Below are 22,528 nucleotides of genomic sequence, written 5' to 3' on the forward strand. Positions count from 1 at the left end.
TGTTGGTTGAGTTTTGGGCTATACAGATGCGATGCGGACAAGAGTTTTTTTTTGTTTCGAACATTCGCCCGCTGCAGGTATCTAACATAATTGAGGCCTGAAAACCCAACATGTTAGAATCCACCTGCGGCCATATGTCCCAGCAAGCTATTTTTTTCGTAAGTATTTATGCGCTTTTTTCTTTGGGTCCCGAGACCGCAGCTGTTACCCTTGACGCAGTGAGTTCTACAACATCGAATATTCGTGGCATCGGTGTACTTGTCTGTTCGGCGAGCGGTGCTCATGGTGACACAAACATTTCTGTCATCGCAGCCAGGTGAGTGAAGCTTGTTTAGTGCAACGTGGATTGAGTTCTTTTATAGTCGAAGCAACAGAACACGTTCCTTGAAAGCTACGGGTAACAATGTGTTTTGGGTAAGTTGTCGTTCCAGCTCAAGTTCTAGTTTTTACAAATCAACGCCTACATTGCCGAAAGATCATTCGAGAATATTGAGCACAGATTAAACAGAAACAAAATGTGACAACACGCGCCGCATCATTACCGCTGTTTTAAATTTCGAGCAAGTGGAGATTCTTGCACATATCTTCAACTAAGTCTTGCTTGAAGACCCATTGAAGACTCCTAAAAATTAACTTCATAATGCTAGCAACTGAGGCTCATAGTGGGATTTAAACTGGGTCTGCTTTTGGAACTAAGGCTGGGTACTTTATTGATTCGTCATACCAAGGAGTGGTAACTTGAGAACAATATATATGCGCACCTCATTTTCAGATGGAAGGTTACTAAATAAAACGCGAAAGCATTGACCGTAATAAAGGGTAACAGCCATATAAGACAATCTATCTTATGTCCGAGCTCCCTCAACATCCCCATTCTTCTCGCTACGTAACTGAGGCTCTTCGTATAACCGAGTGGCAGGAGTAGGATGCCAGATTTGGGGCGAAAACGCCGGAATGAGGGTAAATTAAATTACGACGCCTTGGAACCAGATGGATCAGATTCATGGAAGAACGGATAGGAACAAAGATCATAGTGGCTCAGAGATTCATCCAGGATGGGGGAGAATGAGGAATACATCTTATTGAGGCCATAAGAGACTGCTTGCTATGGTCATCCTTTGCTGGTCAGTGCGTCCGGGGACCCATTGGTCTTACAGGTCTCATCCGTTAAGCATATCAGCCAGCTCTATCACTCCACGTCCCAGGCAGAAATAGCTCTCTCCCGGGGTTGGGGCGGTCTCGCTGTTATATGGTGTCTTCAGGTGCCGGATGGTTGGCACAGGCCGGGACAACGCTGAAGATGGTGCCGCGGGCCTGTTGGTGGCTGGGGCGGCTGGATGAGTGGTAGAGCTGGGGACGGATCATGGTCCTTCTGGGTGATGTTGGGTGGGTTTTGCTCAGGAGCAGGCGCCACTGGTCGGTTTCCCCCTCGTCAAGCAAATGATGAAGTGGGGGTAGGGTAGCTCATTGCTCCAGATTCTACTTTTGAGATTCCGTCGTAGGTTGTGAGTGGGGTGGGTGGGCCCAGTGGCTGTTCCGGATCTTGGTCCCCCGTAACCATGTCGTAGGCGTCAGCGTCTTCGTGGGCCCAGTGATGGGCTCGGGCGTTAGCCCTCACCTTGGCCTTTTTTCAATCAGCGAAATTACTAATACTCGCAATGTATATAATGCATGGAAGGCTACAGTAGACAGCGCGAAATTGATTCCCTTCGTCTATTCTTAAGCGACATTTTGTGTACAAATCATCAGCAGTTCCTACTAAAAGTGCTGAAGTAACCCAGAAATTCGTAGATGCGCGTAATGAAAGCCTCCGTGATATTTTTGGCCACCAGGGATGTTTAACGTACCCTGAAATCTCAACACGCAGGTATCCCACAATACTACGTTAAATGAAAATGTCACTCCTTTTATGTTGTAATCTTACTATAAACTATTAGTTTAAGACCGAAGTTGTGTTTATTTTGTTTAACCGAGAAACTTGAAGTATTTAGTTCAGAAGTGGAATTCACGGATACGTCAGTATTTTCTAGCTTCCAAGACAGTATCTTTATAAAAATCCCGAAACAACGCAAATTCTTAAAGAATCATTCGAATATTGGAAAGCATTAGCGAAATCATCCCATTGACGAAGACACAACCATCCGTTCTTGTGGTCGGCAAGGCCAATTCATGTGGCCTTTTTTTGGCGAACTATCCGTACGAATATTTACTATCGATTTTTATTGGTTTACATCTAAAAGAAAGGCTAATTTTATACGTAGTGCAAAAAGAACCCGGCCCCAATCCGCGCTGTTTTTGTGAGCGTACTACAAAGACTACTCTATTTCTTCAGTTATCCGGAGATGTTGTGGTAAAGGAGGAGTCGATACCATTTTCTACCGTAATGCTAAACTTTTGGAAGGTGTCCAGGTACGCCTAGTAATACTCTTCCTACGAGGAAAATTTATGATCTCCACATATGCTGCCTGGTAATAGGTGAAGTGGACCGGCAATGCAGGCGATAAAATTAGAAATTTTTATGTTGATTGAAACGTGGAGTCATTTCAATGCAAGTTACGTTCAAATAGTAGCCACCCAGCCATTACTCTCTTAGTGAACACTGTGACTACTGCACTGCAGAAGCAGCACTCGTTAAACATGGACAAAGAATGCATCATTGTCGAGGATAGCATTGTGAAGTCCAGCGTGCAGAGCTTGGAGATTCCGGATGTAGACTTCGCTACCTTCCTGAGAAACACCTGCAGTCGCTACAGGGCAAATGTTGCATTGGTAAGTACTACTTAGTAGCTAAACCGCTCACAAAAACTTTGCAATCGCAATCACCTACACAGAAAATACATTGCAATTACCGGTTGAGGTTTTCGTAATATTTCTGTGCAATATATCTACGATAGTCTTCACTTTTATTATGGGGTTTTGTGCATTTAGGAATCAGATGATTGTCGATAATAACAGTGCTTCGGTTTTACAAAACAACCATCAATGTTTGGCAGGAATACACCAAATGAAGAAAACAAGTAAAAAATTGACAACAGTAAAAACGAACAACTTGGTCCTTATTCCTGCATCTAGTCACAACTCGTGCAGCGAGTACTGCGTATCTATGTACTACTATGGGGCGTAATTAAACTCTTCTACAGGCCCAACAGACACCTCATGCAGTCTATCTCGGCTTCTTTGACAAATTTTTATGGTTCGCACATACTTTTTAACATATTAGTCGTAATTTTGATCTCTAATAGTAAAAAACGAGGTGTCTCTGTGGCAAGAATGCAGAGCGCGGCTAAGTCAGATCGAATTAGTGACATAGAAAAGAAAGTTTCATTGATTAGAGAGTTTACCTACAACCAAAACCGTACCCGGCTTCTCTAAACTTTGGATTAATGAAGTGACACAATGGCTGTTATGAAACCTTTTAGTCGGAAAAATTACATTTGAAAGGACAACAGCTGGAGGTTACATCTGATCACAGTCAACTACTCGCTACGAATAGTACACACTTTTCATAGAGCATTCATTTGCAAATAACACACATGTATCTCTACCCAACAAGTATATTCAACGTTTTATTACTACCTAGGATATAGTACATATACGCTTTATACAATCACACACTAACAATTCAAAATTTTCATGATACAATACCGACATGTACACCCCTATACACTACAGAAAGTCGCAACGTATGTTTCTATGCAAGTCCTTAGAAATTTGCACGCATTAGTAGGGTTCGCACATCTGCGGCGTTTGAAATATCTCCCGAAGGGAGAGGATGGCGTGTATTGGGCTACTTTTACTGCCCCACCTACCTAATAGTTTTCACCGAGATAGAGGTGTCCGAGTTTACAGGTTAAGCTTGTTTATTATTTATTCTCAATCTTATAAATAGGGCCTAGAAGCGGGAATTGCATAAATATGGTTGTAAACAACTCACTTTATAGGCAACTGGCATAAATACTGCGCATTAGTACACAATTCTCTGACTTTCTGCAGACTTTACTTCTTAACTTGAAGTTGCAAATATGTTTTCGGGGTCCATCTTTGCAACACCTAAAACCTCAGGCTGTTCTCAAAGCATTTACTGTATTAGGTGCTTCCCTTAAGAACATCAAGATGTGCGGTCTCAGCTGTTACAAAAAATATGCAAAGCCCACGTGTAACCACTCCGCTCCTGGTCATCAGATGCGCTATAGATGGATTCATTCATTACAGTAAATACTATTGTACAATCTACGACCATGTACATGGAACTATGGCGATGTTCTTGAACAAGTAGGTATACAATCAATTCCTGCGCTGAAATAAACAGCCACCACATAAATCCTGTTTTATAGAACGGCGTTTGGTACAAGGAGGAATCTGTCAAGACGTTTCGTCGAATTCAATCGCATACAGGGAAATAATTTCTTCGTCATGGGTGTACGACAGATATGCGAGGTCATTTTATTGGCGCTCTCCTGTACATCCAGGCTTTCGGAGGGCACCACTGGCCTCGCCTAGACTCCCGTGTGCGCTCGAAGCTGGGCATGTATTGAGTTTCAGTGCGATTTTTCTGCTGTATCGGCGCATATCATTTCCACGACCTCTTTCGTAACATTACGTGAAACTCCTCAGCAAGTGTTAGGGTTCTCTGCCGAAAATTGGTGAAGTTACGGCGTTCTTTTTGTGGACCACGTTGGGGTAGGCCTAGACCGTTAGGCCTAGCAACCACCTCGTCTGGACCCGTACAGCTTCGCCAATCAGCAAAGCAACGAGACTCTCACAACCTTCAAGATGAAAGGTTTCACTCCTCAACAAGATGGCTGGTTCCACAAAACTTCCAAAACAAGGGTGGGCGATCCGAGATATCTCAAACTCATACTTCGCTACCAGAACGGTTTCCCGAGTCGGTCTTTCTTACCCAGCGACCTTTGTCACGACCTCTGCCTTCGACCCCTACTCACCACGAACGAAGCCGCCTAGCTCAGAATAAGCATTTTACCTATCCATAAAATTGCTGTCTTGCTTGCTCAAGAGCTAAACGCAGTCTCCAAACTCAAAAAGTGTTCCTTCGTCGCGCTTAAAGAAAAGCAACAACGCATCAGGGTCTATGAAGCCGCCTGCCGGGAATCATGCACAGGAGTGATTCATGGTGCGGGCGCCAACACGTCTCCCGAATTTCTGCTTAAACACCTTAAAGCTGTTGAATACAAAATTCTCCAGACGGAATGATGGGCTCCACCCATACTGCGATCATCGCGTTCTCCGGCACATACGTGCCTTTAGACGTAGACTACCACGGCAACCTACATAGGCGTACTCCACACAAACCACGCGCCCAATACTGCACTGAGTGCCTTAAGATCGGGCACCGAGCTGGCGTTTCCGCGGAAGTTTCCACCCTCTTTGCCCTAAATGCGCATCAGCAATGAAAGATGAAAAACATGAAGGCATCACAAAGTGCTCCCTTTGTGGCAGCCCGCACCCATACGAAGACAAACAATGCAACGCCCAACGTGAAGCAGACGCCGTGACAAGGCTTCGAGCCTAGCAAAACAGGCTTGCCATCCGGAAGGTGACGGAGTCACCAAAACGATCCATGACCTGACCAGAACCAACGGCCAAGAATGACAACGCATAAACAGAGCAGGCATCACGAGAACCCCAACCCAAGAATTCCAAATTGTCAACAGAGCAGGCATCGAACCAACGTCGAGTATTCACCAGCATCGGGCTCATTCACGTGTTGAAGCCCCCTCAAGACCACCGAACTGGTCAGGTGAGTCAGCGACTCCCTGCTGTAAAAAATCGTAGAGAAACTAATGCCATGTACGCATCGTGTGCACATGCACTCAAACGCAAGCACACTCAGGACGCTAAACCAGACAACATGCCTGAACACCCCACAATAAATCTCTGAGGAGATACTCAGGAAGACATGACTTCAGAATGTGCCGACTTGGACGCGGAGAGTGAGAACAATGCGCACGATACTGAACAAGCGGCTCTCGCCAACAGAAACAGATCGCAAACCACAAGCAGGGCATTGTTTACCCTATCACACCAACTCAGCAAAAGGATGGAGGCTCTCGAAAAGCAAATCGCCGAAAATGAGATGCAAGTACAGCTCCTACTAGGCAACACCCAAAAATTTGCAAACTGGCCGATACCTCACAAGCCACTTGCTTGACTTAGCAGCGAAATTTCGAAGCGCAAGCATACTCAGTAGCTGTACTACCAACCTGATTATTCAGCAAAGGCAAACATTTGAGGTACGTATCCTGAAGGCGATAAGGCCTCGCTTTACCAGGTTAGAACAAATAGCATGCCACATTCAGCTCTCCGCCCCCCTCTCATCCTCAGCTACGACGAAGATACACAGCAATTAGGATATTAGGATCCTACACTGGACCTGCCGTGGCTTCAGAGGAAAACAGGCAGCATTCTTCCACTTGATCACATCCTTACCCCTCACTCCGGACATGATCCTACTACAAAAAGCCGGCAAGAACCCGAAAATTCCAGGCTACATGACGTATCAGAGATACCACCACATCGGCACTCTGGTCAGCAAACCTATACCCGCAAACATTGAACATGACACAGAAGCAAGCCTCACAATACCTGTGTCTAAACAGCAACGCCCCCTTCACGTTACAAATGTAACGCCAAAAAACAAGCCACAGGAAATAAAGGAACTACTCAAACCCGACGACTCATCTGCAGAATATGAACACGTATTGGCATGCGACTTCAACGTCCGGCACACGGCTTGCGGCTATCACAAAAACACTACCAAGGGCAGCAGATTACTTTGACTGTTCTACGAAGCCGATGACACGGTGCATCATGCCTTTAGCAATTATACGAGATTGGGAAATTTCCAAATGTCACAGTGTGCGGCGAACCACCGATTGCCGGTGTAGTATACAAGATTTATTTGCGCCGAGTGCTTTTCCTCGGGGATTGGTGGGTGAAAACTCCACCGGAAAAAATCAAGCAGCATGAGAACGACGTCCGGATACCACACTAATAGTGTAGCGCCGTCGGCCAATACTGCAACAAATCACACCGCAAAATAGACCGGTTGAACCTCCATAGTAAAAAACGTGGCCAACTGGAGGAAATGACAGCTACGTAGTTTGAACGTATTCACAAAGCAGCAAGAAGGATAAGTCGTTCCTCTCCAACTCGCCCGCTCGTGTATACGTGCTAGAGTTTGTGAGTGAGATGCTACGTCGTGACCCCTGTCACACCTGAGGAGGGGGCCGAGCTGGTTCCCTAAACTTGGGGTAATAGGTTAGTGGTTTCATTTGTAGATCGCGATTTCGTTTCATTGCGATTTCACATCCCAGGTAATAAAAGATTTATTTCCCTAAGTTCTCGGAAAACTGACCTTATTGAACTTTTCACGCGCGCCATGCTGATGGTGTTAGCAGGTGTCGCTGCACACACAGACCGGCTCGTTGGTTTCTAGCAGCCGTGTTGTGGCTATGGTGATCTACCGCCGCGCTAGAGTGCGTGGGGTTTATTCCAGCCGGCGTGGCTGATTTTCTGAACAAGGCGAAAAGAAACCTGAAGGAACCCCAGGTTTTTATATTTACCTGGAGCCTTTCGCTAGGGAGTGCCTTTTAGCCGAAGTGTAGCGTTCTGGGAGTTAAGACTCAAACATTTCAAAGAAATAACACGTTTTCGGTGTCTCTTCCGTGGAGTCCACGCTGTGAAGTTGAAACAAAATCCGCAAGGCAAGATGTTCCTGTGTGCGCTTTAACGAGCGCGCCCGGCGCTCGTGTTTACGGCGAAACATGCCTCGATAACGCCAGCGCTAATCTTCACTCAAGTGCAGCCGTCGACAGACGCGAACGGTATCCTTGGGATTGTCTTCCGACGTGGTGAGACCGGAGTCTGTGGTGAAGGGGTGCGGCAAATCAGGAAAGCAGAAGTGCCACGAGAACGACATTTACTGCGATGCGTTGTGACTGCAAGCTAGATAATGTATTGGTGAGCGCTTTGGTTTTGTCGGCAAAAGGGCTTCTGAAAGTAATCTGCAGATATGCTTCCTCTACACGCGCTATAATGCTCGTTGCGAGGTGAAAGGGAAAGGGAAAATAGAACTGCGGGAATTACGCAGCCAGTTGCAGGTTTCCACAAAGTTGAACTGAACAAACCGGACACAAACTACAATATTTATGAAAGGCTACGGGTAATATTTGCTACTATTCCACCGCCTAACAAAGGGCCCTTTATCCCCGCATCCCTTTGTGAGAGCTACAAAATACAACAAATAACATAAATAGAAATGGGGGCCTGCTCGAAGGCCTCGCCTTTCTTACTACACCAGAGAGGAAGCGCGGCAAAGACCTATGGGCCCTGGGTGCCATACTACCTAGCTACGCCAATGCCCCCAACTGTTTCAGCGCTTTGATCTTGTGCCGTGTGCCTTTGCCGCGTGTGGTTTTTTTTTTTTTTTTGCTGTGCTCTTCTGTCGAGTGCTATTCTGCCGGTATACCCAACAGAATTCTGCTAGAGATGATTCTCATGCATTTCGGCCTAACAAAATAAAACTACGTGCTCCAGAATTTCTTTTAGACGCGAATACTCTGAGTTATTCAGTGCAGTGCAATGAATTTTCACATACAGTAGAATCTCGATGAACGGAACTTCAAGGGACTGAAAAAATAATACCGTTTATCAGGAGTTCTGTTTACTGAGATATATGTCTGAAAAGAGAAATTTATGTGCTCACACACTGTAAATACCATTTCGTGAAACTGTAAGCACTACAAGGTGAATGTAGCTGATTGTTTTCCAGAAAGCAAGAAAACTACAAGAGTTTTAGGCACAGCATTAACAAAGATGATTTGGCAAAAAGTCGCTGTTCACTACAAAATGCACCAATTATTTTTGTTTGAGTCCTTGCCGCTGCATATTCACGGAGGCTAGAGTCCTCGATTTCGCGAGCGCTTAGGAGCCACCGAATTTAGAAGAGAACAACGCTGTAATGAAGCGGAAATAGCACCACGATGGCACGAACGAGGCCGCAAAAGCTGAGCCCTGTACCCTCGGCGTCTTGAATCGAGACTGAACGACTGGAACAAGAACTGCGGTGTTGCATTTGTTGCGCTAACACGGCTCACCACTAACAAGGCGAGGCTTACGAAGCTAACGAGGCTAAACAAAACATGGAAGAAGAAAAACAAAACAAACACGAAACAGTCGGAACCGTGAAAAGCTATTTCTCATGACAATGGGTTTCAAAGGAAGTTCCATTTCTAGTTCCGTTTCTACGGGGACGCGAAAATTTTTGTTAGATTTTACCTTATCTGAATACAGAACCAACCAGCTTACCGGCTACTATTCCGCATAATCGGCAATTCTGTTTAAGTGATTTGCGTTTATCGAGAGTCTACATTATAATATTGACAACGCGACCCTCCTTGGTGCATAGTTTCAAGTTTAGCACATTGCCCTGCCAGATTATATAAATATAGCAATTATCGCATTTAAATGTGGGAGCGGTACGTTTCCACAATAGGCCGACAACAATACAATGTTTTTGCTGGGCACCTTAGTCGTAAGAGTTTTGAGCAGGAAAGCTGGGGCTATTTTCTGCGCGCAATTTTTATGCATTCTTTTCATGGCCATGTTCTGTTGCTTACATCTCACCTTAGAGCTTACAATCGGTTTGAGGTACTTTTGCAAAAAGGTGGTGCCTTCCCCGGTTTCGCGCCTTTTCACGGAGCAGGCGATGCGATTTATCTTGTGCTACATGGAAACATTACCGCGTACTCCACTGGGAGCTGTGCCGCAACCATTGTCCCCACGTTGCTTCTTGTCCTGCGTTTAGGGTGGGGCAGGCCTAGAGAGTGCATCTTGTATCTCAGACTTTATTGGGATGTCCATAAATGAATGCAGGTGTGACGTTCTCAAGATCTTCCTTATCTTTTTTAACCCTTGTATCATGTATTTTCTGTTCGGCGCAAGACAACACCTTTTTTTTTTACACGAGCCACAAGACTTATTCTCAACAGAGGGATTGCAGTGAAGATAACTTGAATGTTTCATCACATTGTATAGATTCTGCACTTGTTATTCGTACTGAATCCAAGTCAATCGAGAAGTAAGTTCTTCGAGCTCAAGTGATATTTCTAGTCTTCAAGGATAAAAAGCTCCAAAAAGGCTTATGTACGGCCGTGTTTTGCTACGGAATGGTCGAAGTTTGCTGTCGGCTCGCCTACATACATTCATATTACGTAGTTTACAACAAAAATTTCGCCGTTCGACAGACTAGAGATTATTTTTGAAAGTTACTTTTGATCAGTTGCCCCGCTTTTCTCCGTAAAATATTCCCAAAGAATTCCTCCAAGCGCGTACCTCAAGATATAAGGAGAACATGCAGACGCAGGAAACCTGTACCATCCCATTCTGTTTCTGCAACTAAATTTAAATGAAGTGTTGGTTTACGGTATTAGCAGCAGTAGTCTCTAGACGCCGAGCTGCTCCAGTCACTTTTGTATGCCCGCGCAGAATATATTGAGGCTAACTACAAACAAATACATCAACTCAAACCGGCCTAAAAATTGTTTCCGCAAAGTACGCCTAATTACATTTAACATGCACAAAAGGTATTTCTGTTTCCGTACAAGGATGTGTGAGCAGATGAAACAAAGCAAAATGGCTCATAATTTTCACATCCGCTAGAGGAAGTACGTCAGTGCATGTCAATGTACGTCAATGTCAATGTACGCCCTGTGTGAGCAGCTGCAACAAAGCAAGATTGCTCATAATTTTCACATCCGCTAGGGGAAGTACGTCAATGTTCATGGAGGTTAGATCAGCGCTATGTTACCTAGGATTTCCGTTGCAGGGGGCTCTACAGGTATCTTCCGAATAATAAGTGCCGTTATCAAGGTTTAAAATGGCGCCAAGAAATTTTCGCAGACAGCCATGTGATGAATAGGGAGACGCGCCGAGAAGCATATCGAGCCTGCCATTTCCGCGCTCCCACATCTTTATACCTTAAAAAGCACCGAGTAAACAGCTACATTTACTAGACTCTTCTAAGGTGGCGTTACAATTTTTTTCTCTTCGGATTCACTTCTGGGACACGAATGTAAACCAAACAAGACCAGACATTTTTGGGAGTGGCAGTGTTCGTGTAAACGTGGCCCCTGCTCAGATTCAAGAGCTTTTTGGTGTACTGCTTCATCACCCACAATAGGGAGAAAAAAGGAGAGAGAAACCCTAGCTTTTTTAACATGCAGGGCGTAGTTGGCTATCGAAAACATTCTAACGCGGCTACGAAACGCACTTTTTTTAGATAAACAAAATGAAATGTTCAGACGTTAGTGTGTCTTTTCACTTATCTTCCTGCTCCTGAATTCCTTTTGCGTGCAGTGGCCGTAAGACCGCCAGAGCATGACACCTATGATCATTACGTTGGCTCTTCAGAAAATATAGAGCAACGCCCAATCGGTTTTTTGACACCATTTTAACTTTAGAAAGGCGCGGAATGGCTGCACAGATGCGTTCTTGTACACGCATGTTACTACATGTTTCAGAAAGCCCTCCACACAGCAGGTGATATCGTGACTGACTAAACTTTTGCTTGGAAATAGAGAAGACCTTAGTGCTTTCATAACTACAAACTTCATATTTGTAGAATCATTCTCGCCTCCAGACTGGTCGCCGACTGGACGCTGATCTAGCATCAATTTCGCGTTCCGTCAACCATAATTAGCGGGCGTATGGCACTATGGCGGGCCTTGAGCTTTCGCTATAATTATGACTTGATACGTGGAAGCATAGGTACTTCATTTTTTGATGAGTATTTATTATAATTAAAGATTTCCACACCGCGCCAACAGAGCCTCCCTTTTCTCTTAGAACCAATTCCGCTAGAACAAATGTAGTTACCCAAGGCAGATAAATCGTGGATTGAACTAGCCGGTAAGATGTATTTCTGTAGTTGCCTTTTCGTTCGTCTATTCCAGCCGATAAGCTTATCCTAAGAAATGGTCTTCACTCCTTAGTTGCACGTTGCTTTTACTGGACAATACAGCATCTACCGCGCCCCAGAACTGCTTTTAAACGCAACGTGGTCAGACAGACAGAGATAGAGAGCAAGAAAGAGAGGGAGAGCAAGAAAGAGAGAGAGAGAGAGAGAGAGAGAGAGAGAGAGAGAGAGTAAAAGCGGTAGATTGTTTATGCCTCTCTTTATAGTCTAGCTGGATGCCCTATAGTGCGTTTAGAGCAGCAATTGTGGCTTTTTTTCATGACGCCTGTTTGTTTGTTTCAAAACAACCCAGAGTTTGTTTTCTGGTGCTCTTTTGAACATCGGCAGGTGGACGGAGACGTAAGCTACAGCTTTGCGGAACTCGAGGACGAATCCAGGACAGTTGCTACAGGCCTTCGCTTGAAGTTTGGCTTTGGTCCAGGCTATGTTGCTGCCTTCTTTTCCGACAACAACATCGAACTCGTGTTCGCACTATTCGGCGCGACTTTCGCAGGGGGTGCATTGAGCTTCATCAAAACCAGCCTCACTGACGGTGAGTATACGATGATCGACAACCCAAACGTTTAAACTCACGACCGTGGTTCTGCCACTTGGAGACCGCAATAATTTGGGGGAAAAGCTCGGTTGGTGATGTTTGTGCTATCTGTGGCACGTACCGTAAACAGAATTGCTTGTTTTAAAGCCAAGCTGAAGCGCTTCGAAAAAAAATTGAGTCAGAGGAACGGTTATATAGTTTCTTGCGCGCTGACTCTGAATATCACATTAAATTTTATCGCAAAAGAGTCCAACTAGCATTTATCTTGCAAAACGCGCGGTCCCCTTTGAAGACGCGCGCTCTTTGTCTTTAACGCCTCTGATTGGTTGCACCCGTCATGACGTCAAAGGAGGACACCCTTTGGCAGCGGGGGTTGTCGAAAGAATTGGAAACGATCGCACGGCAGCGGCGCTTCCCTTTTCGGCAATTTAGCCCGCAGTTTAGTGTTCGCACATGACTGCTAGTTTATTTTCCAACTTCCGGTGATGCTGGTTCATGTATCTTAGAGCATGAATTTGCTTTACACGACCGAGAACCTCAAAGCAGTGACTGTGGAGTCGGCTAGAGGTTCTGTCAAAATACTTCTGAACTGGGCAACGAGCATAGGGCGTTTCTTATTCTTATGTTAATATCAAGTACTGCCTGAAGTGTTTGTTACTTGATACGAAACCATTTATGCCCAAGATTAGGCCGGGTTTTATAAACAACGTACCAGCGAAAAGCATGTACGTGCACTGCGCGAAAATATAGCGTTCATGCGCTGTAAACGTATATGCGAGACATACGTTGCCGTTGCACGCATAAACCAACAAGCGGACTCTGCTTCTGAATTTTCTTTGTTCGTTGCCGCCCACCCCACCCCCCTTACCCATCCCTATATACACACACCCACACGAGTGCGCGCGCAATTTGGGCAGCGAGCTAGGGTGCCTCCCCGATCGCTAGCTGCACTTCGATGAGTGGCGTCTTACTGCTTCACTTGCATTTATTCTTAAAACATTATAGCATACTGGCGCCTCGCAGCATTATCGGCTCTAGTAGGGCTCGATTTTGGCGTGTGCGTTGCGCATTCTGCTACAATATTACGGCCACCTCGTTATAATTAACAGACCAGTCGGACAAGGCCGTTAGGTTGTAGCTAAGTTACTTTAGGTAACAATCACCAAACGTTTGTGATAATATATCATTGGCCTGTTTCAGCATTTCTAGATTTAAGCATTTGCCGCTCTAGTCGCACAAAGGCCGTATATGTACTATTCGCTCCTATTTTTTTAGTCATCGTTATATATACGTATAAACGACTATAACTGGAGCACACGTGAGGCTGAGCAGCAACAACTGCTTGCCAGGTTATAATAAATAGGCACACAGAATCTTGGGCATAGAATTAAGCCCCCGCCGTCGCTCACAAATCATGGTACGGTGGTGGTTCGGAGCCGTATTTTTTTATTCGAGACAAATATTGCCTTCTCATGGCATGGATACTTGCAAAATAAGTATTGTGGTGGTCTTGGTTCTTTTACTTTGTTGTAATACTGCTTACCTATTAGCCAGAAGAGAACTTTCATCAGGATTGGCACTTTGTTTTAGTTTCGCCAAAAATTGGGTTTTTGAACACTGTTCTCAGCTCATCAGGGAAAGAAAACCGACGCGTTTAACGAAACAGGTATTTCCTGAACAAATGTCACTTTGTTTCTTGACCTGAACTAAACAACCAAGGCCGCAGTACAGCAGTATTCACCTTCCTTCCTAAACCTAGCATCTAATGTGGACATCCATGTCCATCGCATCAAAACAAGGAAAAACGCATTGGAGCGTTTTACAAAGTGTCTAACGTGGTGCAGTTTATTTTCTGCCATCAAGCACAGCCTCTGCTGCTGTCGCTTCCGCATGTTATAAAACATTCCGGCGATGTGTTATCCTGCTTAGAAATACGGCATTGTAAAATATGCCTCGTTTCCCATTCGTGCAATCTTTTTGAACACGAAAATTGCACAAATGAGTGCTATCAACAACAAGTGTAATTCTTCCTGTGGCGAGAATCTAGGGAAAATACGGCGAAAAGAGCATGGCAGAGGCGGGCGATGCGGCTGGAAGTCCAGGTATGACGTATTCCGGCCGGTTTTCGCCTCCACTTTTCGGTCTTCCGGTATCGCGCGCTGGGATGGGGGCAGGGCATCAGGCGCCTTATGTTTGCGTATTGCGCCGCTTCTATTGCATGTATTGCGAAAATATTTTGTACACTGCAAGTATTAAATGTGTACTTGCTGCTGGCAACTTTTCTTTTATTTCTAAAAGCGCTTCACCTCCCCTTTAACGAAACCATCAAGAAAAGGCAAAATACGACAGCATAGCGCGAAGAAAAACAGTCTCTGATAGCACTTCGTTGCAACAATTGTGATTTGTGAAGATGATAAAGATATTTTTGGGTCGAATAATGGCAATGGTGATGGCCATGACGTAGCTTGCACTGAGAGTGGATGAAAAATTTCTCTTTCTTCGCTGATTATAATTATGCAGAAATTGGCAATTCGTGTAATCAACAGGCCACAAATACCCATTAGTTGCTCCTAGGTTACAAAAAGAAGTACCACTTCAAGATTTTCACTCCAGCATTGCAGTCCCTCGCCTTTTTGTTGATCCACTTGAATTTTCACCGATAAATGTTTTGCCAATGCTTGACGTGCCCTAATAACATTATTTTAAACTTCTAGTCTACATAACAGGTTTTACGCACCAAAGGTACACTCTTAGGAAAAAAAGACTAAAATAGAGACTAAAATACAGCCGTTAGTCTTCGCGGGCGACCGTTCATCTTCAAGGGGAGTATCTGCGGCAGAGCACGTGCCGTGTGCATAGATGCGGACTAACTGTTCGTCCCCGCCCATTTATAAGGAGTAACGGGAAGACGAAACTCATGCAGTTAGTCTCTTTGCTGCGTCGTTAATCACCTAATGGCGTCGTCGTTGCCCTTTCGCGCATCTGTCTGCGAACAGTTTTATATATCCAAAACACAAGCCATTGCAGTCACTGGCTGCTTTAGATGGTGCCACGGGAGAAAATATTGATGTTAGTTAAAAGAAAATCGGCTAGGGTTAGTAGAGCGGCGGGTAATGGCAAGGAGCGGCGAAGCGCGATTGCCATACTCTTCTCGGCGAGGTTATGATGATACGCTGTGTTGCATACGATTCGTGCGAGGTAATAACGGCCAATGAAAGCTTTCAAGCGCCTTAACAGTAACGCACAAATTAGTGACAATAGCAAAAGTGGATTTCTGAGCGTAATGAATATGTATATGTTTAACAGACGAGAAAAAACGCATGTTGCTGATGACAACTGAAAAACAAAAATGCGCGCTACAGGTAAGTGTCTCGAAGTTATCTTTTACACTCGGTACATAATTGCCTTGGGCACCAAAGCTATGACAATGCTGCAACTGCTGTAAAACCCGTTTGTATTTCCCAGTCGCAATCGTCTAGCGACGCGAATTTGAAGAATTCAGGCTAAGCAACACCGAATTCGCTTTCGCCGATGCAGGAAAATATGGCATGTTTCCTTATTTTGACACTCACACAGACGACACCTTTCACATACGTCACATAGAGCACTTAACATATGTATCGAACACTAAGAAAGCACTCGGCGTGCGCTAATTTGTGCGGAAATAAATGAGTCGTCCGATCGCCCAGCTATCTATCTCAACTAGGCGACGACGAGTTCGTCCGATGGTCCAGCTATCTATCTCAACTAGGCGACGACGACTTAATTGTTATTTACGAGAAAAACTGTGGTTGTGAGGCTCTACTTCGAATCGAACTGAGGAATAGTCCCTAAACCTAGCAAAGCGCTAAGCGCAAGGCGCAAAACGCGGTCACGTTCGCTTGCACAGATAGAAATTCGGGCACCAGTTGCAATGTACCTGTTGCGTTATGCACAGAACTACACGCTGTACACTTGAATATTATCTACGGCTCCTACCACCCGGTGGCGTGGTCCAGCGGATAGCGCGTCGAGTTCCTTGTGTATATTTCCGGGCGCCAGGGGTTCGATCCCTGCTGGTGCCGAAGTTTTTTTCTTTTTTCTGCACTCTACGCAGTTCGTCCTTGGGGAGTATCGGAACGGACCATCCGGGTGGGGGACTAACCGTTCGTCCCTTCGCAGTTAGTCTCCAAAGGGATTAATGATTGTGGCAGAGGCCGTTAGTCCCCGAAAAGACGAACTTTTAGTCCTTTTTGCCTGAGAGTGTACGCCATGGCCACGCGATGTTATGACGCCGCAGTGGGTAGCTTAAGAAGAATTCAGACAAGCTGGAGGTCATTAAGGCTCGTCGAAACGTCCACACACGGGCATTTTTGGTTTCTTTTCCGCCACAAAACACCCGTCTCCACTGTGTAAACTGTACGCACCGCATCACTGCCACTTCAATGTTCCTACTACACCTCCTCACACCTGATGGCCTTGAGTAGTTAATCTGCCATTGTCACAACTCCAGCCGCTATAAAACCAAACTCCTCCGACCGATTCCCCCTCGTCATATGGGAACGCTGTAAACTTTATTCTCCGCGCTGTCGGTCGTTGCACGCTATTGCATCCAAAGCAGTCTCGTGCCAGCACTATACGATCGTGCGAGTGCGGTCTTATCCTAAGCACCTGCTCACACGACAAATTTCGCATCCCCCAGTGACCAGCAGGCTTCTTCCTATAATACCCACAGATTTGAACATGCGCCCGACCTGACACATACGCTTCTTTCTTTACACTTAAAGTCATCGTTTTTTCAAATCTCACGTGAAGTATTCTTACCAATTTTGCTTGTTTTTGTGACCTTTCGTGTGTATCTGGCTTCCTCCGACACTTACACAAATTAGGGGTTTTCAAAGTTCACCCATAGCCACGAGGTTTCAAAAATTAGCATATGAACATAATAACCCTCTTAAATGCTAGTTTTTCTTTGTAGAGTTCTTTAATGGATTCCAGGTAATAGGTGCTTTAAATATTATTGAAGGTTTTTAACTTGTACAAAATGCGATTACAAAAAAAAAACGATTGATTCGCTTCTGTACCGAAACCCGAAGATCAAAACGCTTAGTGGGAAATCCCCAACTAACAGAAAATTCAAATAAAACGCGAACAGAAATAACGGCCTTCAAAACATTGTATGTGTCCACACCTCCAACTCTAGGTTCGGTGAGAATAAAACCATTGTAGCTATCGAAAAATTTCCCACTCGATTTTTTAAAAATATCAGTCACTCGATGTTTCGAATGTTTTTGTTAAATTTCAGTGTTAACGGCGAGTGCAAGCTTTATGCACTAGTAGATCTGGGGGCGTAAGGGCTAACGGGGAATTTTTTACAGGCCCGCGTAAAGTGCAGAACACTATAGCGGCCCGCTTTGTCGGCGTAGCTCGTTCGCGGTCACATTACCTATCACCGCACTCACGCGGTGTAACTTACCCAAACAGAGTCCTACGGCGTGACGCACCCGAACAGAGGATTCGGAACGATACCCTCTTGTTTATCGAATCAGCCTTCCAGCTAAAATTTAAGCAAATACTTGAACAAAAGGTTTATACACGCACAACCGTTCGAAACTCGTAGAACCGTATGCGCTAGTCATACATTTCCTCATTACTTAGCGCAAAGAAGACTGCAGGTAGATGTGAGGCGAAATATATGCACTTAACCGGCAGTCCCCGCGTTTCATTTAGTTAGGGGTGCTCGTACGGTTGGTTTGTACGATAGTACGCGATAACATGTGGCCGAGGATGAAAAACAATCGACACGTTCAAAGCGGCACCCCAAGTCAGCAAGGGTGAATTGAAAACCACTAAAAAACAACTGAACTCCTTCTCACTCTTGTCCAGGGAGAACAAGACGCAAAAGATAAAAAAAGGAATCGAGCTGTCCTGGGAGAAGGCGCGTGAGCACTACGAAGGCAGAAAAATTGCATTGCATTGAACAGACCTCTTTTCAATTCATCCAGAGAAGAGTGAAGCAGAGAGGGGAAGAGCTTGAGGAGTTGTAGCAAAGAGCGGAGAAGGCCGCTACAGCCCCTATGGCGAATCAGTGGTCTGAACTTCCGGGAGCCTTCACGTTGAGTGAAAGTGCTTGACTTTTTTTTAGAAAAAGCGCACACTACATGGGTTCACGATTTCTTTCTGGGACGTATAATTTGCTCCTCCATGCTGCCTCAGTTTAAAAGATTAAAACAAAGATGTCAGGGATACAATGAATTTAGTAAGTAGTGGGAGATCGAGGTCCTGATGTTACAGAACACTTCATTTTTAGTTATTAAGCTCTCTGTAATTAGCACTGCACGCCCAAATAGCTCTCGTACATATTCCCGACAATGCCGCTTGGCATGCTTACTGCTTGAACTATCCTTATGGTTCCACCTGTTTCGTGTACAACCAAAGATAAACACAGTGTTTCCATTTTATTCGAATAACAATTACAGGCCACAATTCTCACTTTTATTATGTTTACGCCTATTTTTACTGAATTATGCTCATGAGCAAATACTTTGCTTAGTGAGTGGGGATACACACAATATATTTGTGGATCTCTGACTTCCCAGTATAGAAGGTGGTCATCCACCTTCTACACTGTGAGGTGGATGACTAGAAAAGCTTTCTAGCCTACAAAATATAGTTTAGGCAGCATTTGTGAAATAGGTGTAGGAAAATTTTATTTCGTTGAGCGTACGGCGGTCATCCCTAAGGAAGACACATGAAGTTACACATCTTTTGTTGAGCATTCTCGATAAACGAGGCGTAGTTTTTTTAAGTAATTAAGGGTATAAATTCAGATGTGCTCTTACAGAGTGACACTTGTTTGTAATAGAACCTAGGCAGCAGATCAACCTAATTTTCTTTATCATATCTATTTAAAAAACTGGCATTTATCCTGACATCTTTCTGTTTACCCCATATTTTGTACTAGATGGCGTTACCGTAGCTGAAAAATTTGTGAAATACCTTGCCGTACAAATGTTTTCAGAGATTCGTTCTTTCCTTACACCATTAGTTTGGGGAATATGTTGCCAAGTGCTATAGTTGATTGTACCACTGTGGCGCTTTTTAAAAAGTAAGTATCTGTTAGGCTTGTAGTTGAGTTTTTTTTGTATATTTGTAACAATGTGCAGCAATGTGTTTTAGCTTGCCTCCCACATGTTAATGACCACATGTTCATTTTCCCCCCTGCTATATTGCCATCTTGGCGCTGCAGGACGCTAAATGAATAAATAAAAAAATAAAGAATGCTGGTAAATCGAACAGTACGCCCTGCTCCTGATATAGTTGCATCACTTATTTTACGATGATCTAACAGATTCTGCAGTGCGCTGGAAAGTCAGCTTTCGATTCCACAACAGAGTATTGAGGTGTTCGAGATTTATTGCTTTACTCACGATGCAAAAAGCGTCTATTTGCTCGGTGAGCCATCTCTTACTTTAGACTAATGCCAAAAGTTTGGTTGATTTCTAAGGATTCGGCGCCAGGATAGGCAGCGCTCTATGAATTGTTGTTATCGTTTGCAGTTCAATGGTGGTAAGCAAAGGCTAGTCTTCAACTAAAACACTCCAAAAATACCGATGGCACCAGAGCAATATGATATTTTTTTGGCAAAAGCTATCGAGTTAGCAGACCTCCAACATCGCTTCAACCGTTCCCTAGCCTTTCGCGTGGTATATCACCGCGCTACCCTATTGTCAGGGGCGTTGACGTGGCATTTGCGCATTCTGGTGTCCTTAAATTCGCGTCCCACAGCATTGCTCTCTGGTACTTTGAATTGCGCTTTAATCGAAATAAAAAGACAAAAATAATATCGCCGCTAAAAAAACTTTCACAAAATGGGGTATGAATACATAACCGTAATTTAAAAACACATACGACCTTCTTACTGCCGGTGGCGACGGTATTACCGCAGATATTTTCTAGGGCGGAGGATATATTGCTGCGGAAAAGCTTTCTGTACTATTTTGGGAAGGCTTGAAGACTCAAAAAGTGCACAAAACCTGCAAAAACGGGAACATTATTCTGATTCATAAGAAGGCAGATAACGAGCATCGAAACAATTTCAGACCCGTCCTCCTACTCTCAATTGTTAACAGGCTGTTTACGAAACTTACAGTTATCTGCCTGAATTCCTGACAACCCAGAGGGCAGGGTAGGTTTGAAAAAAAGCATTTAATCATGGCTCGTGTCCATGTCGCCAATCAAGTGATAGAAAAATTCGCAGACTACACTGAACCACTTTGCTTGGCATTTATAGACTATAACAAAGCGTTTGATTCCATACTCACCACAACTGTGCAAGAAACCCTATAAAACAAGGGAATAAAGGAGGCCTACATATGACTTCTAGAAGACGTGCAAGGTGTTTCTGGGAAGACTTTAAGTAATTTTGAAAAATAGGTAAAATTGTTTTTTCTTGCGCGAAGTGATCAGGGGCCATGGCGGACGCAATAAACCAGGTTTGAATTGCTATGAAAAGTATCAAGTAATTATTACTTGTTAGTTACTTCTTAAATATTGCAGTTTGGCATGACACTGTCATGTGAAAATTGTAGAGGATCATCAGTCAATCTGATATACGGCATTTTGTTTGCAAAAATGTAATTGCGCGCAGAACTATTGGTTGCGTGCTTCACTCCTGCAGATCGAAAGCTGCAAAGCGCCAGAGAGCGATGCGCCCGTGTTGACGTCAGACGTGAAACGTAGCCGCGATTCATCAGAGCGGAAGCACGCACTCGCGCAGCTCTGTTATAGCCAGATGGCGATGAACTGCGGCGTACGTTTGACCTGTGACTTCAAGCGTAAAAGGTCAAACGTGTGATATATGCCATTCAAAATATTGAAGTAAACGATGAATAAGGAAACTGCCAAACGAAATGCAGGCTGGCGAGATGGGAAATATACACATGACTAGTTTCTACTAATATATTTAATAAAGCGAAAGGTTTGTTAGAGGGCCCGGTGGCGTCCTGTCAAAAAAGGTAATACATTTCGCCATAAACCGGTTGGTCGACCACAATGCTCTGATAAGATTACTGGAAACACGTCCCGGGATTCAATTGTGTGAAAGCGGTTACCTGATAATCGCCAAAAAAGAACGACTCCAGATGAAAGAGAATGCAATAATATACCTTTATCTCACAAACCACGTATCGGTGTAGATTTAGATCATTAGTAAATAGGTTTACTGTGTGCTCGAAAAATCGTCGGATGTGTTCGTGCTTCATTTGCGGTTTGGGAGTTTGAACGTTTGACGATCGATTGGACGCACTTTCGGCGAAGGATGGACGCAGTTTTAACGAAGGTTGTGATGTACGTTGGAAGAAATTTTGTTGGGAGAACGATTTCGCGCTTCTCTCAACGTTCTTCAGCAAGTAACGGCAAATCGTTTACTTCTACCTTTCTGTTGAAAGGGAAATATTCTGTCAAGAACCATTGGTAACATCCACTTCGGGCGTAATTATAGTAGTCGGTGCCGAATCAGTTACGCTTTCACTCCATCAAAATCAGGGAAATTTTATAGTGTCTTCGGCGTAGCACCATGTACCAATCACACAAATCCAGGAGAGCGATAATGTCCCAACCCTGATGATTGTCACTCAATTTTCGTGAATATAACGTCTCCGCGAATGTCAGCCCCCCGCCATCAAGTTTAATTTCTTACTGTTTTAACCGATACGTTGCTCTTTTGCGATATGTTGACGACCGCCAAGTAAGGGTAGTAAAGGCACTATTACCGTAGCGAAGAGTGATTGGTTTCAGCAAGCCACATTATTCCAACATGCGGTTCAGTACCCACACATTGTATTACATTAACATTTGTCGGAACTGCAGTGCTGCGTAGACACGAGGACCAAACGGCGCGATAACTCCTTGAGAGTTCGTAATCAGTGCGCAAGATTTTCAATCACCGCGCATAAAGCAGCAAGAAGTTATTTATCAAATGTGTTGAAAACATTATCAAAGCAGGTGGGGCATTGTTC

General features: G+C 44.4%; 1 protein-coding gene across 1 annotated transcript in view; it reads left to right on the top strand.

Moving 5' to 3' along the window:
• The first annotated feature begins 222 nt into the window (after positions 1 to 222).
• The window catches only part of LOC144145418 (luciferin 4-monooxygenase-like), a 72,267-nt gene continuing 49,961 nt past the window's right edge, over positions 223 to 22,528 (top strand). Inside the window, exons 1-3 of the mRNA XM_077677030.1 lie at positions 223 to 316; positions 2,620 to 2,769; positions 12,323 to 12,527. Coding sequence (XP_077533156.1) covers positions 2,638 to 2,769; positions 12,323 to 12,527 — 337 coding nt within the window. The 5' untranslated portion in view covers positions 223 to 316; positions 2,620 to 2,637. The remainder of the gene's footprint in view (positions 317 to 2,619; positions 2,770 to 12,322; positions 12,528 to 22,528) is intronic.

This window comes from Haemaphysalis longicornis, unplaced genomic scaffold, assembly GCF_048455015.1.
Source record: "Haemaphysalis longicornis isolate Haplotype H1 unplaced genomic scaffold, Haemaphysalis longicornis Haplotype H1 scaffold_7, whole genome shotgun sequence".
In the NCBI taxonomy this organism is placed as follows: domain Eukaryota; kingdom Metazoa; phylum Arthropoda; class Arachnida; order Ixodida; family Ixodidae; genus Haemaphysalis; species Haemaphysalis longicornis.